The sequence below is a fragment of the Schistocerca piceifrons genome, chromosome 8, assembly GCF_021461385.2.
Source record: "Schistocerca piceifrons isolate TAMUIC-IGC-003096 chromosome 8, iqSchPice1.1, whole genome shotgun sequence".
NCBI classification, from domain to species: domain Eukaryota; kingdom Metazoa; phylum Arthropoda; class Insecta; order Orthoptera; family Acrididae; genus Schistocerca; species Schistocerca piceifrons.
Genome location: NC_060145.1, coordinates 281,080,568 through 281,098,280, shown reverse-complemented (window position 1 = coordinate 281,098,280; position 17,713 = coordinate 281,080,568). Strand labels below are relative to the sequence as shown.

General features: G+C 45.5%; 1 protein-coding gene across 1 annotated transcript in view; it reads left to right on the top strand.

The window, feature by feature from the left end:
• The window catches only part of LOC124711628 (rabphilin-3A), a 1,025,602-nt gene that overhangs the window by 729,928 nt on the left and 277,961 nt on the right, over positions 1–17,713 (top strand). Inside the window, exon 5 of the mRNA XM_047241806.1 lies at positions 3,497–3,649. Coding sequence (XP_047097762.1) covers positions 3,497–3,649 — 153 coding nt within the window. The remainder of the gene's footprint in view (positions 1–3,496; positions 3,650–17,713) is intronic.

Here is a 17,713-nt window from a genome sequence, read left to right as displayed (position 1 = left end):
TGCGTTGTCATGGAGGAGAAGGTGGTTTGCATTTTTGTGGCGATGAACATTCCTAGAGTCACGGCTGTGTGCGGCTGGTCCTCAGGTGGCAGATCGATCAGGTTTGCACGACCTTTTTGCTATGATGACAGAAGTCTTGCCCAACGACTCACTGTGCTTTTTTCACTGCCACGTCTCCGTAGACGTTCTGTAAATGCCTATGACTGCGATACTCTGCTTTGCCGCCAAAAATAACTCACTGACATTGATGTACAACATGAACAGCAAGGTTCGCAACACAATTCCGTGGGGCATGCATGAAGTTTGTGTTGGGGTGAAAGATATTCTTTGTTTGGACACTTTCAAATTATACGGAAGGCTGGTAAAGGAATCTCCACTGCCGAGAAAGGGGTTTAGGTGTTTTAAAGATCATAAACACGTGAGCACCATCTCCTTGAATACGATTTAGAAATTTCTTGCGGATGAATGGACGAGAATTCTAAACACTTCCATCGATGGTTGAGGAACGCTTTTAGCAATATGGCGACAATTTCAGACTGCCAATTTCTGCTTCCTTCAGATTGCCAGTCGCGGTTCGCGCTCTTAATTTACTGAAAATTCTTCGAACTACGGGAACTGTTTTAGTCAACTTTAAAGTATTGTAAGGAGAATGACTAATAACGAAAAGATAATCAACTTATTATTGGCCAGTGGTGTGAGATTTACTGTGGGGTCCTGCCCACTAGTCTTGCATAGGGTGCCTAAAGGATGCTGCGTTCTCGGAATGATATACAACAACTCAAGCAAATCACATTAATAGTTTTTATTTCAATAACGCAGATTGACAATACTTTACTTTGAATTTACAACAGTGTCGCAAACGATGGGCGACATGCAAACAATCACTTTACTGTATACAAGGTCCATGAAAGTAATTGACATGGATCACACGTCACTGCTGTTGTAGTGCTCTCCGCTAGGCCGGGTCTAGCCCTGTGCGGCCGAGGCTGGCAGGATTGGCGCTTCTATTCTCTTCAGCTAGAGAGCACTCCTGTCGTGGCGCGGTCCTTGTCAGCAGGCTATTGGCTGAAGTCGTCTCACTGCCTACTCTGTCGTGTTCTTCATCTTCGTGCCAGCGCTTGTCGATACGCCGGAACACTTACTATTTGAAATAATCAGATATTTTTAACCAACAGTTTCCCTGTATTCGTTTGAGAGCAGTCGCATAGCGAAAAACCACGCAAATCAAAAATATGTGGTGTTTTATTTTTTATGCACCAAGTAAATCGTTCCTCGAAAAAGTACTTCAGCAACTTTTCTTCGTTTACATACTATATATTCTTTCAGTAGCGCAGCATATGGCACAAGTTTCTGGTTTCTGTTTTCCTTGAATCAAATCTAGATGAGGATACGATTCATTGCGTGGCACAGTGAAGAAGTCTGTCATGGAGAGTCCACGACAAAGAATAGCGGCAGCGAGTCAACAATGCATGACAGACCTTACTAAGCTTCACAAGAGGAGCGCTGTATGCTTTACTTATTTTTTCTTTTATTTGTACCACCTCATCCAGCCTCTGATATGACACGTACTGAATCACTCATACACACACACACACACACACACACACACACACACACACACACACACACACACCATGATAGGCATACAATATTTGTATGTACACAGATTACGTACATCGCGATGTGTTCCCATCACTGAAACGAGAAGTCATTTCAAACGCCAATTCCACACGAAATACATAACAGTGATGCCTCCAGACACCTTTCCAGGCGTGCGCTGCCTACATCGTGTAAGGTACATAAAAGTGATAGTATTCACTTACTCAGCGTTGTTCTCTGAATTTTATTCATGAGTCCCAAACAAAATAAGCTTCGACAGTCACGTCGTCTGCCACAGTTTTAACGCTACCCATGCGAAATGTCGTATAAAATACTGATAATGAAACAGAAGTAAGTTATACGCTGAAGAGCCAAACCAACTGGTACACCTGCCATCGTGTAGCACCCCTGCGAGCTCATAGAACTGACGCAACACGACGTGGCATGGACTCAACTAATATCTGAAGTAGTGTTAGAGGGAACTGGCTCCGTGAATCCTGCAGCGCTGTCCATAAATCCGAAAGAGGACGACGGGGTGGAGATCTATTCTGAACAGCACGTTACAAGGCATCCCAGATACGCTCAATAATGTTCATGTCTGGGGAGGTTGGTGGCCAGTGGAAGCGTTTAAACTCAGAAGAGTGATCCTGGCGCCATTCTACTGCAATTCTGGACGTGTGGCGTGTCGCATTGTCCGTCTGGAATTGCCCAAGTCCGTCGGAATTCACAATGGTCACGAATGGATGCAGGTGATCAGACAGGATGCGACCTGTCAGTCGTATGTACACATATCAGGGGTCCCATATCACTCCAACTGCACACGCATCACACCATTACACTGGCTCCTCCAGCTCGAACGGTCCCCTGCTGAAATGCAGGGTCCATAGATTCATGAGGTTGTCTCCATACCCGTACACGTCCATCTGCTGGATATAATTTGAAACGAGACTCGTCCGACCAGGCAACATGTTTCCAGTCATCAACAGTCCAGTCACAGTGTTGACAGGTCCAGCCAAGGCGTAAAACTTTGTGTCGTTCAGTCATCAAGGGTACAGGAGTGAGCTTTCGGCTCCAAAAGTCCATATCCATGGTGTTTCATTGAATAGTTCACACACTGACACTTGTTGTTGGCCCTGCGCTGAAATATGCAGCAATTTGCGGAGTCACGTTGAAAGATTGTCTTTAGTCGTCGTTGGTACTGTCCTTGCAGGACCTTTGCCCCGTCGCAGCGGTCGGAGATTTGATGTTTTACCGGATTCTTGGTATTCACAGTACACTCATGAAATGGTCGTACGGGAAAATCCCCACTTCATCACTACCTAGTAGATGCTGTGTCACATCGCTCTTGCGCTCTTCGGAATCACTTAAATCTTGACGACCTGCCATTGTAGCAGCAATAACCGATCTGACAACTGCGCCAGACACTCGTTGTCTTATACAGGGTGGTCCACTGATCGTGACCGGGCCAAATATCTCACGAAATAAGCGTCAAACGAAAAAAATTACAAAGAACGAAACTTGTCTAGCTTGAAGGGAGAAACCAGATGGCGCTATGGTTGGCCCGCTAGATGGTGCTGCCATAGGTCAAACGGATATCAACTGCGTTTTTTTAAATAGGCATCCCCATTTTTATTACATATTCGTGTAGTACGTAAATAAATATGAATGTTTAAGTTTGACCACTTTTTTCGCTTTGTGACAGATGGCGTTGCCGAACGCAGTGTCGTATTCTGCCTGTTTATATACATCTGTATTTGAATATGCGTGCCTATACCGGTATCTTTGGCGCTTCAGTGTATATGTAGCTGTTGTATCACATGTATGATAACGTAGGTTGAATCAGCGACCATGCTGATGGCTGTGTGACAGAGAGGAACGCTTCCTTGTGGTGTCGTAGGCTGAGGACGGGCTGGTCGGTGAAGACGCAGTCGCTGGAGCAGTACGGCGGCCAGGCGGACAACCCGTCGTTGAGCGAGCAGGAGCAGGAGACCATCCTGCAGGTGATCCGCCGCGCCGAGATGCTCGACCTCACCGAACAGGAGCGCGTCGGGTGAGTAGGCGGCGATGCTCTGCGCCAGCGCAACTTCAAGGTCGCGCGAGATCTGCTTTACGCCACGAGACAAATACAAAGGGCGGACGGAAGTATGGAAACACCGCGACAAATGCAGGCTTAAACGTAAAAACAGACGTTGGCCATGCCTGTAGGTTTCACTATTGTAGTTGACAACAAACGGCGCCTGTGCAACGCCCTTAATACGTTGCAAGTGGCAGGCATGGTCAGAACACTGTTTTGTGTAGTTGTAAGCGTGTTATGTCGTAGCTAAGTGAATTCGGAAGTGGGAAAATTGTTGGTGCTCGTATAGCGGTTGCCTCCGTAAGCCAGTGAGCCAAAGTGTCTGGTATTTCAAGAGGCACCATATCGTAAATTTACATTGCACGCAAGGAAAGTTCAAAAACATCATCCGTTAAATCAAAACGCGGACGAATGTGTGTGTCGAGTGATCATGGCGGTAGCTCACTGAAAAATAATATGACGGAAATAAGAGGACTGCAGAACTGAACGTCGCATGCGCAAACCCCGTCAGCAGCAAAACAATGCGAAGGGGGCGTCCTGCAATTCGGAAACCACTCATCAGTGATGCAAAGCGCTCTTAACAGGAAGGCGTGCTACCAAAGCCACAAAATCTGCATTATGGTACACTGAAAGAATGTCATTTCGTCTAATGAGTCTTGTTTCACCCGTTTCCAACCTCAGGGCGAGTTTACGTCCCAATACTGAAACATGGCAGGGGTTCGATGGTGATGTCGGCAGCCACATGGCGGTAGTACAGAGGCTCCATGGTTATTCTGCAACGTCTCCAAGGATTATGTGACTAGTCCATAAAATTTCGGGCATGCAGCCGCGCAAATAAAATTTCCTCCACTGATATTTCGGCCGCGTATCGTCCGGGCATCCTCAGAGCGGTCTTAAATGCTCCACGGCGGCAGTACTGCGCTTGCGGGTCAGAGATGCTGGTCGACGGCAAAGAAATACGCTTACACATGCGCCGCCTGTGGTGAAGGCGTACAGATTCGACTCACTTATCGATGTATGATCGTCGGCGGTGACACCATGACGACTTCTCTGCAGTTTAATTACCCCAAGAGCCTGATTCCATGCTTCGTCCAAATTAAATCCATTATCTCTATTTATTAAATTATTAGCTAATCTAATTTCTATAGCTTCCTTGAAGACAGATTCCCAAAATGAAGAGTTGGATTTTAAAATCTGCACATCACTGTAATTCATGGAATGCTCTGTATCAATACAATAATCAGCCACAGCTGCCTTGTCTGGCTGTAATAAACATGTGTATCTCCGATACTCTACACATCTCTTTCCTCGAAGATAGGCCGTATTCTTGAGAAACACTGTGTTAAGGTGATCTTCCGCCCCCCCCCCCCCCCCCACCAAGTCTGCAACTTAAATTGGCTCTGTGAAGGATGATTTACAGCTTCGTAAAGTGGGTGTATATCAGATTCCTTGCGAAAATTGTGAGAAGTCGTACATAGGTCAAACAACACGTACTGTTCATGAGAGATGTGTGGAGCATCGAACATACGCATGCTTATTACAGCCAGACAAGTCAGCTGTGGCCGAACATTGTACTGATACAGGACATTCCATGAATTACAGTAATGTGAAGATTTTAACATCCACCTCTTCCTTTTGGGAATCTGTCTATAGAAATTAGATTAGCTGATAATTTAATAAATAGAGATAATGGTTTTAACTTGGACAAAGCATGGAATCAGGCTCTTAGGGTATTTAAACTGCAGAGAAGTCGTCATGGTGTCACCGCCGACGATCATTCATCGATAAGTGAATCGAATGTCTGTACGCCTTCGCCAAAGGCAGCGCATGCGTAAGCGTATTTCTTTGCCGCCAACCAGCATCTGTGACCCGCATGTGCAGTACCGCCGCGGTGGAGCATATAAGGCCGCGCTTGGAATCTTGTCGTCAGCCCTCCCCCTACAGCAGCAGACATCATCCGGTTCCTCACCATTGTCCTGCAGAACGTCCAACCCTTCCAGCGCCCCCACACACTCCAGCAGATTCCCCTCGCCGCCCACTGTTTTCCACTTGAACACCTACGCCACCTACTCCCACAACCTGGCCCACTTTACCTTACCCACCTCGACACCCTCGTTGAGGCCCCTCTCTCCTCATCCCACTTCCTTCCCACCTCCTGCCTCCTCACTAGCATCGTCTCCTCTATCTCAACATTCGCTCCCTCCCTGCCAACAAGTACCTCTTCATGTATACCCTATCCCAGCACCAGGTTGACACCTTGATCCTTAATGAAACCTTCTTCAAACTGCACCATGTTGTCTGCACCTTCCTCTATCTCCTTCACCGCACTGACAATCCCCTTCCTCTCGCCTGAGGCAGGGTCGCTGTAGGCCACCTCAAGTATCTCCCTGTCCAGCCACAACCCCTCCTCAATGACCCAACTAAACACCTTCTCCTCAGCTTATTTTTCCCTCCCTCACCATCACCTGTGCTGCCCCACAGCTTCTCTCCCCTATGACTTCATTTCCCATGTTGACCGTACCTTCTCCACCTATGTGATTGCCACCAACCTCAACATCCACAGCTGTGATCTTGCCACCCTTCGGTGGTGGCATCAGTTCCTTGCCACTCTCCATGGTGACCTTGTTTCTCTCCAACAACACGCCAATCCTGAAAGTAACTCCACCCCCGATTTTATCCTTGCTTCCCCCAACCTCCTTGGTCGCATTGCCATGGATGTCCTTGATCCTGTTGGTAGTGACCATCTCCCTCTCCTTCTCACCATCTCCTCTGCCCCTGACATCCCTGCAGCCATCCACCCAGCTGCCCCTCCAAAGTCTGTCCATGACTACCGCCGTGCCGACTGGGATGCCTACAGGGAATCCATTGCCTTACAGGTCGAAAGCCACGACCTCACCTTTCATCTTCCTGCTGAGATCACCCATGCCTCTTCCTTCCTTCAGAAGACCATCACTGACGCTGTGGAGGCCCATCTCCTTACCAAACTCATCCACCCTCACCATCCTACACTTCCTCCACATGCTGTCCTTCTTCTGTGTGAATCCCACAGACTCTCCTTCCTCCGCACCTGTGACTGGGATACACTCATCCGCCACCAGCAATTACAGCGGCACATCCGGATCCTCCTTACAGCAAAGAAACACCGGGACTGGCGCCAGACCTGCACATGCCCCAGCTCCACCCTCCCTGTCAACTCCTCCAAGTACTAGTCAGCCTTCCGCCACCTTACTGGTAGCCATCCCACCCTGCATACCCTATCCTCCATGACGATCTACCCTTTCCTGACAACCACAGTAAGGCTAACCATTTTTCTTCCCATCTCTCTGAGGTCCTCTCCATTCCTGACGATCCCCATTTTGATTACTCCCTCTTCCCCAACATCCTAGAGCGCACTGATACCTCCATCCCAACACTCGTCCCTAGCTTCCAGTACTTGGATCAGTTACACCCCTTGGACATCAACACTCCCATCACCGCGCATGACATCACATTCGTCCTCTGCTCCAAACGCAACACTGCCCTGGTCATGATGGCGTCACTTACTGCCACCTCAAGGAATCCCCCCCCATCCTTCCTGGCTGTCCTTGTTACCCTGTACAATGTCCTTCTCTCCACTGGATTTTACCCCGACCTGTGGAAGACTTCCCATGTCCTGCTGTTCTCTAAACCCAACAAACCCCCCTCTTCCTACCATCCCATCTGCCTTACCTTCATGTTCAGTAAGGTCTTCGACACCATCCCCTCTCGCCGTATTCACCACCACCTTACCCAGCACCACCTCCTTCCCCTTACCCAGTGTGGCTTCTGGCCTTCCTTCTCAGCTGACGAACAGCTCCTTAACCTTACCAATCTTCTTTCGCTCCAACTTAACTCCCGTCGCTCCATTATAGTCTGTCTGTAAACTGAAGAGCGAGCAAGCGAGTCCCCACTCTGCCTACCCTGCTACGTCACAGGGCGCTTCTACAGGCTGTTTCACAACGTAGTACCGGCCCTGCGGCGGTGCGCGCTTCATATCTGTGGCGACGCCGCGTACAGATACGTCCCGGCTGTGTTTATTTTTAGACAAATGCATTAAGAGTATAAGGAAAACAAAAGACGATAGCTTCTTCGAAACAAAACATTATAGAGTAAATAATATTAACATAAGAACGGAAGTCAGTATTCTACTACAAACATAGAACCGAATGCCTCTTCATGTGAATGTATGTTCCTCTATTCGTAAGACGAACCAGATATAGTGCAATCAACCTGTAGAATTTAAGGCTTGTTCTTACTAAAATGTAGAAGTTTTCTTTAAAGGGTCTGCATTGGAACTTAACAATTCTTGCAACACGAAGAGTGTTTAAAAAGTAAGCAGAAATTTATAATTCCGTGTTTTGTATTAGTTCGGTTTGCACTGCTTTTTTTGCCACTCTCTTCGTAAACATGTCTGAAAAGTATCTGTGCAATGTTTTGCATATTGGGTATTTACCCAGTTCTCAGTTGTCAAATGGTTCAAATGGCTCTGAGCACTATGGGACTCAACATCTTAGGTCATAAGTCCCCTAGAACTTAGAACCACTTAAACCTAACTAACCTAAGGACATCACACACACCCATGCCCGAGGCAGGATTCGAACCTGCGACCGTAGCAGTCCCGCGGTTCCGAACTGCAGCGCCAGAACCGCTAGACCACCGCGGCCGGCTCTCAGTTGTCAAAAAAGTTATATGTGTTTTGGTAGCATCAACTATTATTTGTTTTGTATAAAAATAGATTAGAGAATCTGTACTAAATTTTGTTATAAGAATGGAATAAAGTGTATCAAATTTTTAGGAATGTTAAATATTGCTTTTGGTGAGTCTCTTATGAGGAAACCCAGAACACACAAGTGGTATAAACATTTCAAAGCAGGCCTTAAAGGACAGCAGTTTTACAAGAATGGGTGAGATTAAAAATGCAGTCAAAAGGCCTATGAACTATCCCGAGGAAATAATTCCTAAAGTGTTTTGGGAATTGGAAAAAGCACTGGCATAAGTGTATAGCATGTACTGGGGAATATTTTGAATAGGATAACATTGTTGTAGATTAACAAGTAAAGTTCTTACCAAAAAATAAAAATTAATATGTGAACGCACCTTGTATGTCAAGCTTTTTACATAGAAGTCCAGAATCGGTATACGTGTCTCGAAAGAAATTTCAGTAGTGTTTAGATTAGCTATTGCACACATGTTTTAAGCAATATTCCTTAGAATCATGTGAATAGTAACCGAGATAGAGTTTTAGTGACAGAGTATATTCAAATGCTGCTGTTCTCTAGGCATTAAATGTATTACGTGATTGAATCACGTTCTGCTAGCGAAACGTTAATTGATTTTACCATGAAGCTCTCAAGTTATTCCTGGTTTTGTACAACAAGTGATAATGGTATTTATTGCTTTGGACAACATTTGACTGTATTTATCTTGGAAAATCTTTTACTACCATGTACTACATTTCTACCAAAAGAAATTTCATAGTGTATGAGCAGAGTCAGGCTTGAAAGAACACACAACATATTTTTCAAAAAAATATTCATTGCCTGTTTACATACATCGTATTTTAGAGGTCATCATCAACATTGTCACTATCATTACTGTCGTCGTCGTCGTCGTCCTCGTCGTCATCACTTTCTAAATTAATAACTATAGCGTCTATTATGTCTTCCATAACCCCATCCTTAACCCAATATTCTCTTTCAAGTTTCTCCACATGGAGGCAGTATGCACTCCAGTCATCTTGACTTATCGTTTCAAAACCTGTAACAATTGGGACAAGTTTTTGTATACGCTCTCTTTCGGTTACGGCAAAATTTAGTTCGGAATAAAACATGGAAGCTCAGAAAATGTCTACATACCTTCTTTCACCAACTGCAGCAACTTCGTCATGCAAATATCTCCAAGAATATTTCTTCCTCTGACGAAATTCTTGAGCTTTGCCCACGCCATTTCAATTGGATTTAAGTCACAGTTGTATGGTGGAAGTCGCAGCACAGTGTGTCCATGGGCTTCAAGTATTTTATTAATTTCAAATACTTTGTCTTCCGGCTTATGTTGTTTAATTAAATCAAATAATTTTGTTTTTCTCATTGTCAACTCAGCTTCCACCTTATTTTTTAATAACCATTCAATCATTTCGCTTTTATTCGAGGACCTAGTTGGAGCTTTGTTGTGTTCCTTGTTGTGATATGAAGCGTTGTCCATAACAATAACACAGTTCGGTGGCAGATTCGGAATCACTTTATTCGATATCCAATTAGAAAAATTTTCGTAGTTCATTTGCCCATGGTAGTCTCCTGTTGCACAACCCGCTTTATAAACCAACTGTGCGTTGGGTAAGAACCCATCTTTTGATCCAATATTCACCACTATAATCCTATTGCTTCCGCTAACATTGTCCATAATGCCCTCAACGCCAGGGCCCTGCCAACATTTTCTGTAAGTAATGTTATTGTCCACCCAAGTTTCATCAATATAAAAGAATTTTCTGCCTAGCTCCCTTAATTTCCTCACTTGGATCAGATACTTACATCGCCAGTCAATTATATCCGTTCTTTCTACGAGAATCTTTCGTTTACTTACAGATCTTTTCCAGGTAAATCCCATTTCACGCAATGTCTTGTGTAAAACATCTTTCTGCCAAGGAAAATGTATTTTTTGTTTCACGGCATTAAGCAATTTCCGTAATGTCGGCACTATTTTTTGGTTTATGTAAAAGTCCTCCATCGTTTGTCGAATGACTGATTTTGTGAAACTGTCTATGACGATGGGTTTCCTCCCTAAATTATCAGTTTTCCTTCGCGGCGATTCCAGTAAACCATGCGGCTTGTTTTCACGTTCCTTCCTTATGCGTCCTATAGTGGCGAGGCTGACGTTTGCATAAACTGCAGCCCTTTGATTGGGGCTGTTAATGTTAACCAACAGTTCTTTTTGTGTTGCCTCCTTAACACACGCTGTAATAACGTTAGAGACGATCGAACGCTCGTTACTCCGCAAATACCTCCTCTTCTTCGTATTCCGCACATTTTCTTGCAATGCAGGGCGATTATCCATCACTTCGGGATACTGAAGTATATCAGTGAGTACACAAAGTCAACTGACTGACGCTGGCAACAAAGATTCCACAAACAGAAACGACGTATATCAGTATATCACTGCACGCTGAACTACACCGCTAGACGGGTAACAGGGCAACTGATTTTGGGTGGCCCTGTAGGCCAGTGGCAGCGTTCTTCCGGGAAAGGCCACTTCCCCCACCAAAGGCGCTGCTCGCTCTTCAGTTTACAGACAGACTATAGCTTTGTTTCCCTTGACCTCCAGAATGCCTACGGCTGTGTCTGGCATCCTGGGCTCCTCTTCAAACTCCACACCTATGCTCTCCCCATCAACTTTGTCCATCTCATTGCTTCCTTCCTCTCCTGTCATCCTTCCTATGTGACTATCCACAATTCTAACTCCCATACTTTCTATCCCTTTGCCGGGGTGCCCAAAGGCTCCATCCTTTCCCTATCTCATGTACACTGCTGATATGCCCAAACTGACCCCGCCTATTCTTCACCTCCAATTTGCTGATGACACCGCCTTCCTAGCCCTATATCTTACCCTTCAACAGTCCCAACGTACCCTCCAAACACAGCTTGACCAATTCACAGCTTGGTGCAACCAGTGGTTCCTACATATCAACCCCTCCAAGACCCAGGCGATCATCATAGGCCGCACCACCTGCTCTTTCTGTCTCCATGATTTCTACCTCTATGGCCGTCCTATCCACCTCACTCCTACCCTCAAATATCTGGGTCTCACACTCGACCGCCACCCTACCTGGACTCCCCATCTCCTTACCATCCAACACAAAGCACACAACAAAGTCCAGCTCCTGAAACTCCTGTCTGGCCAGACATAGGGTCTGCATCCTTCCACCATCCTTCACACCTACAAACCCTTGATCCGCCCCATCCTCTGTTATGCCAGCGTTGCTTGGATTTCCGCCCCTCCAAGGTTCTATAAATCACTCCAAATCCTCTAATGCCATGCACTCCGCCTCAACTTCTGCATCCGCCTGCTGTCCCCCATGTGCATCCTCTACTACCTCATCCCCTTACCCCACCTTCTCCTTTTCCTTGAACACATCTGCACACTATATATTGTCCACCACCTTGATCCCCCTCACCCCCTGGTGTCCCTCTTCCTCTCCACCCCCAGCCCATTGCCGCCCCTTTACCATTGTATCTCACCCTCCCTCCATCTCCACACCCTCCACCTCCTTTCCCAACGCAACCTCCACCATCTACCCCTCCCAGATGATGAGCTTCGCCCTGACTTCTACCCTTCCTACCAACTCTAACCCCAACTACCTCCTGCTTCCTCCTCAAGGCTCCCTCTCCTCCTCCTCCCTTCTCCTGAGTGGCTTTCCCCTCCTACTACCCCCCTCTCTTGTGCTCCCCTTCAGTGTCTCTGCACTCCCTCCTGCCTTGTCTTCCCTCTTCCTCTCCTGCCCCACCTGTCTCCTGCCTCTTGGTGCACCCGCTGACGCCCCCTACTCTTTTGATCCCGCGCCCTCCCCTGCTGCACCCTGCTCTCCCCTCCTTTTCCATTGTCTCAGGCCTCTCCCCCGGCAGGTCCCACCTGGCACTTTTATTCTTCATCGTGTGTGCTCCAAGTGGGCTTAGAGTGTGTTGTTCTGGAGTGTTTTTAATACTGTGGCCAACTTTTAACCTGTACGTGTGACTTCAATGTCTTTTTTGTGTTCTATGAATCGCCAACTGTGTTTTTTAACTTTGTGTCGACTTTTTTTTAATTTCCCCCATGAACGTCTCCATGTTAGTGTATTTTTACTTCTATTATCTCCCCTTACTCTGTTTCAGGTCCCCCTTTCTTATCGCCTTATATGTAACATTTTATTGTTGTATCAGGTGTCATATCACTCAGCTGAAGAGCGGCGGATTGTGCTGCTGACAGCTCTCCCCTGCCCATATGGGGCAGGGGAATGAAATCACAATAAAGAAAAAAAATTGTCGTCAGTCTTGTTACTCGCTCTGAGGATGGCCGGACGATACGCGGCAGAAATAACAGTGGAGGAAATGTCATTTGTGCGGCTGCATGCCCGAAATTTAATGGAGTATACATTACGCTGCGAGAAGTTGAAAACGCTCATTATGTGACTAGTTTGGCCGGTAGGGTCCGCTCCGTGGTACAATACACGTTCCCCAGTGGTGCTGCTGTCTTCCAAGACGACATGGCCCTGTTCACACAGATCTCATCGCCCAGCACTTGCTCTGTGAGCACGATGAATTGTCGCCTCTCCGCTGAGGACGTAAGTCACCAGATCTCAGTATTACTGTGGCTTTCTGGTCTACTTTGAAGAGAAGGGTGCGTCATCGCTATCGACCTCCACCATCGTTGCCTGAACTTGCCACTATTTTGGAAGAAGAATCCCCTTGCAAACCACAGAGGACCTGTGTGCATACATTCCGAGACCTTGGTTGTAAAATTCCAGATTGTGGCTACTCGTGCACTCACAACTACACGGAAATCGATTCTGACACGACGTACACTTGCACAGCATTGAGGACACTGCAAAGTTGCTGTCCTGGTCAGATACAACAGCACAACCTGCACGCTTGGCTAGAATCTACGATTTACGTCCAATCATGCATTTCTCGCGATGTTTCCACATTTTCGTCCAATCCCTCTATTTATTAATGATAAATTCTACATATTATCTATTCAAAAATATTATTATAGCGGTAGCCGTTTATAAGCACGATTCTCAACGTAAACAAATGTAACTATTACACTTACATATGTAGAAACGAAAACTATTGTATGATTATACAATTGTACAACAATCACGGAAAGCACAACCGATAAATATCTGTAAGGATGCGTACGGAGCAATTTTAAGTGGAAAGGCCAAGCAAAACTAATTGTAGGTGGAAGAATCCTCAGAAAGAGGATAACTACAAAATTCTGGTTTGACCAATACGTGAATATTGCGCGCAAGTCTGTAACGTACCTACAACAAATAAAGCCTATCTTCGTCTGTGAAGTGGACTCGATAAGCAACCTGAGCTATCAGTAATCGGAATCTAACCTGCGTAACACTGTGTGCGTGTTGTACGAGTGTCAGTTTCACTGTCAATTAAGCCCTCAATAAATCGTTCCATGAAAAACATAAAACTTCCATTTGGATCAGCTATCTGACTGCGTATTTGAATAGGAATTTACGAGTGACGCAGAATATGGCTTGTGCAACGGAATTTACTGGACTGGAGTACATGACGTGCTATGGTGTGTCAGTGTCTCTGTTTTGGCCCTAATTTTTGCACTCAACTCTTTAGATGGCTACCTTTTTCCAAGTGGTTTACAGCAATTCGCAGCAGTAGCGGCTAAAACTTATTGTTATTAAAAATGAATTTAATAAAAAGGATTTTGCTTGGGTCCTGTTAACTAGTAATTAACTTGTAAGAAGGGATTTCATAAATTAAGTCTATTTAAAAGCTTCAGAAATCATCATGACCAATAATAGTTTGACAATTATTAATAATGGCGAAATGCCTGACAATGATCTTATAATTATCGATTATGGCTGACAGTCACATTAACAGATTATTTCAATTTTAAAGTCACATTAACATTTAATAACTACAGCATATTTATAAATTGGATATGGAGAATAATTATTATTATTTGGAGGGTAACAAGGTTTCTTTAACTGACAAGCAAACCATAGGATTATTACAAACTTGGACTCACAATCACGAGCCTAACTCTGCAATTGCGCTTTACGCTATGCTTGCGAATTTTACCTTGAATTCCATCTTCAAGCATAGTTAAGCTACCTAAATCTCTCCTGGCCATATAAGTGAAATCTGGCCTCGAATATGGTAAGATCTGCCATCACCGACGTGAGGGCGGCGTGACACGTCTTCTGTCTTCGAGCTCTCGACCAACACTACTGAAAGTTTACTCTCTCAGACAGTCCTCGTCTGACAACAACGCTTAGAATCGCTCTCACACGTTCCGCCCTCAGATTGTTACTGTCGACATCTGAGTGCTTATTTATTTCCGTAGAGAATCTCAGAATCTCACACAATGCAAAAAATTGCCTAAAGTTGGCTATGTTGTTTCCGATACTCAATGTGATATGTAATCAATGTAATGGAGAATTCTGGCATACTCCTTACAAGTCTGGTATCAGTACCAGATACGACTGATAGAGCGAACTGAGGAGCTCCAAAGAAGAACAGATGCTCAACCATTTGCTGTGGCTCTCCAGTTGCGGGCTCTAGAAGAGAGGCATTGTGCATCGCGGTACTATTTACTATTAAATTCCGAGAGCGTAAATACGCAGAAAAGTCAACCAATATATTGCTTTTTCATACACTATGTGATCAAAAGTATCCGGACACCCCCAAAAAATTCGTTTCTCGTGTTAGGTGCATTGTGCTCCCACCTACAGCCAGGTACACCATATCAGCGAACTCAGTAGTCATTAGACATCGTGAGAGAGCTGAATGGGGCGCTCTGCGGAACTCACGGACTTGGAACGTGGTCAGGTGATTGGGTGTCACTTGTGTCATACGTCTGTAGCCGAGATTTTTACACTCCCAAACATCCCTAGGTCCGCTGTTTCCGATGTGATAGTGAACTGGAAACGTGAAGGGATAGGTACACCACAAAATCGTACAGGCCGACCTCGTCTGTTGACTGACAAGAGACCGCCGACAATTGAAGAGGGTCGTAATGTGTAATAGGCAGACATCTATCCAGACTATCACACAGGTATTCCAAACTGCATCAGAATCCTCTGAAAGTACTATGATAGTTAGGCGGTAGATGAGAAAACTTGGATTTCATGATCGAGTGGCTGGTCATAAGCCACACATCGCGCCGGTAAATGCCAAACGACGCCTCGCTTGGTGTAAGGAGCGTAAACATTGGACGATTGAATAGTGGAAAAACGTTGTGTGGAATGTCGAATCACGGTACACAATGTGGCAATCCAATGTCAGGATGTGGATATGGCGAATACCTGATGAACGCCAGCGTGTGCAGTACCAACACTAGAATTCGGAGGCGGTGGTGTTATGGTGTGGTCCTGTTTTTAATGGAGGGGACTTACACCCCTTGTTGTTTTGCGTGGCACTATCACAGCACAGGCCAACATTGATGTTTTAAGCACCTTCTTATTTCCCACTGTTGAAGAGCAAATCGGGGATGGCGATTGCATCTTTCAAAACAATCAAGCACCTGTTCATAATGCAGGGCCTGTGTTGGAGTTGTTACACGACAATAACATCCCTGTAATGGTCTGGCCTGCACAGAGTCCTGAACTGTATTCTATAGAACACCTTTGGGATGTTTGGAACGCCGACTTCGTGCCAGGGCTCACCGACCGACATCGATACCTCTCCTCAGTGCAGCACTCCGTGAAGAACGGGGCTGCCATGTCCCAAGAAACCTTCCAGCACCTGGTTGAACGTATGCCTGCGAGAGTGGAAGCTGTCATCAAAATCTCGTATCCAGGATTCATAAAATGCAGCAGTACATCTGTTCAGCGCCGTTCTGCGATTCTTTTGAGATCAGCCTTCTGCTCTTCAATCAGATCATGTGGAATCCATATGGCAGCAACTGTCCTTATCTTTAAGTTTTCAATTATGATTCTATAAAGTTAAGTGGTAGACATTCTGACCTCATATGCAATTTCTTCACATGTTTTTTATCGCTCCTCTCCCTAAATGACCTAAGAAGTAACGTAAGAGGTGTGGTCTGTGGCAGTTGATGGCCTCCCACTTCTTGGGTTACTTTACAGAAACGAGCAGACCACTGTGGTACTGTACTACGATCCACTGTACTATTCCCATACTCCTCTCTCAAAGTGTTGTAAATTTCTTTTGGGTTCTTTTCACGTAGAATGTAAGGTTGCGGTATAATTTTGCCACTTAACATACTATTTTAAATATAGAAACGTAATCTACTCATCAAGCTGATGAGTTTGGTACCATACACGCCCTACTTCAAGTAAAGTGATACTAATTTGCATGGTATAGAGAGTAATCATTCATACGTGGCCAACATGAACTCTATACTAACAAGCATTCCCTACTTTCCGTGTTAACAGTCACGTAGTATCACAATCACTTTGAACTAAAGTGGACATAGGGAATTCCCAGTTGTCGAGTGATGTAGAACAAGGCATGCACTTCGAGAGGGGCCATAAAACAGCCGACCCTTCACAGCTGGGAGGCAGACACCATTAGCTAACAATAAGATTAAGCGAGCTTCTCTGACACACCTGCGTAGAATGGAAAGAAACATCTTAGCATAGCAGGGGTCCACGTGGCCGCTGTAAGAGGACCAATACATGGAATTCGCGTTTACGAAAAATGTTAAGTCGCACAAAATAATGTTAATTGTGGGGCAGAGACGGCGGGACAGAACACACGTAGAAAGACCACACCTGACGCCTTGGAAAAATGGCTCTGAGCACTATGGGACTTAACTTCTGAGGTCATCAGTCCCCTAGAACTTAGAACTACTTAAACCTAACAAACCTAAGGACATCACACACATCCATGCCCGAGGCAGGATTCGAACCTGCGACCGTAGCGGACGCGAGGTTCCAGACTGTAGCGCCTAGACCCGCTCGGCCACCTCGGCCGGGCGCCTTGGAAAGCTTCTCGGAAAGGAATGCTTGCAGAATCACAACAGGTGGTCTTTGAAAAGGACGAAAAACATTGTCGCTGTGTTTCTTTTTTATAAAACAGAAAACAGGCCACCGTGAAAAGCATCACTATTTTTAGCAATTACTCGCATATCACGTGATGAAGTCGTGGAGGACACGAGGGTGCATATGGATCGTCGTGTATGACTGGAGTCTGAGAGTATAGGCGCGAAACATGAATGCTATAGAAGGAAAATAGTTTCCACCCCCAATACGCTTCTCAAGCTTCAATGGGCCAAGAAACGATGCAAGTCGTACCACAATCAGCATTGGCCGCTACGACTTGTGGTAGGGGATCA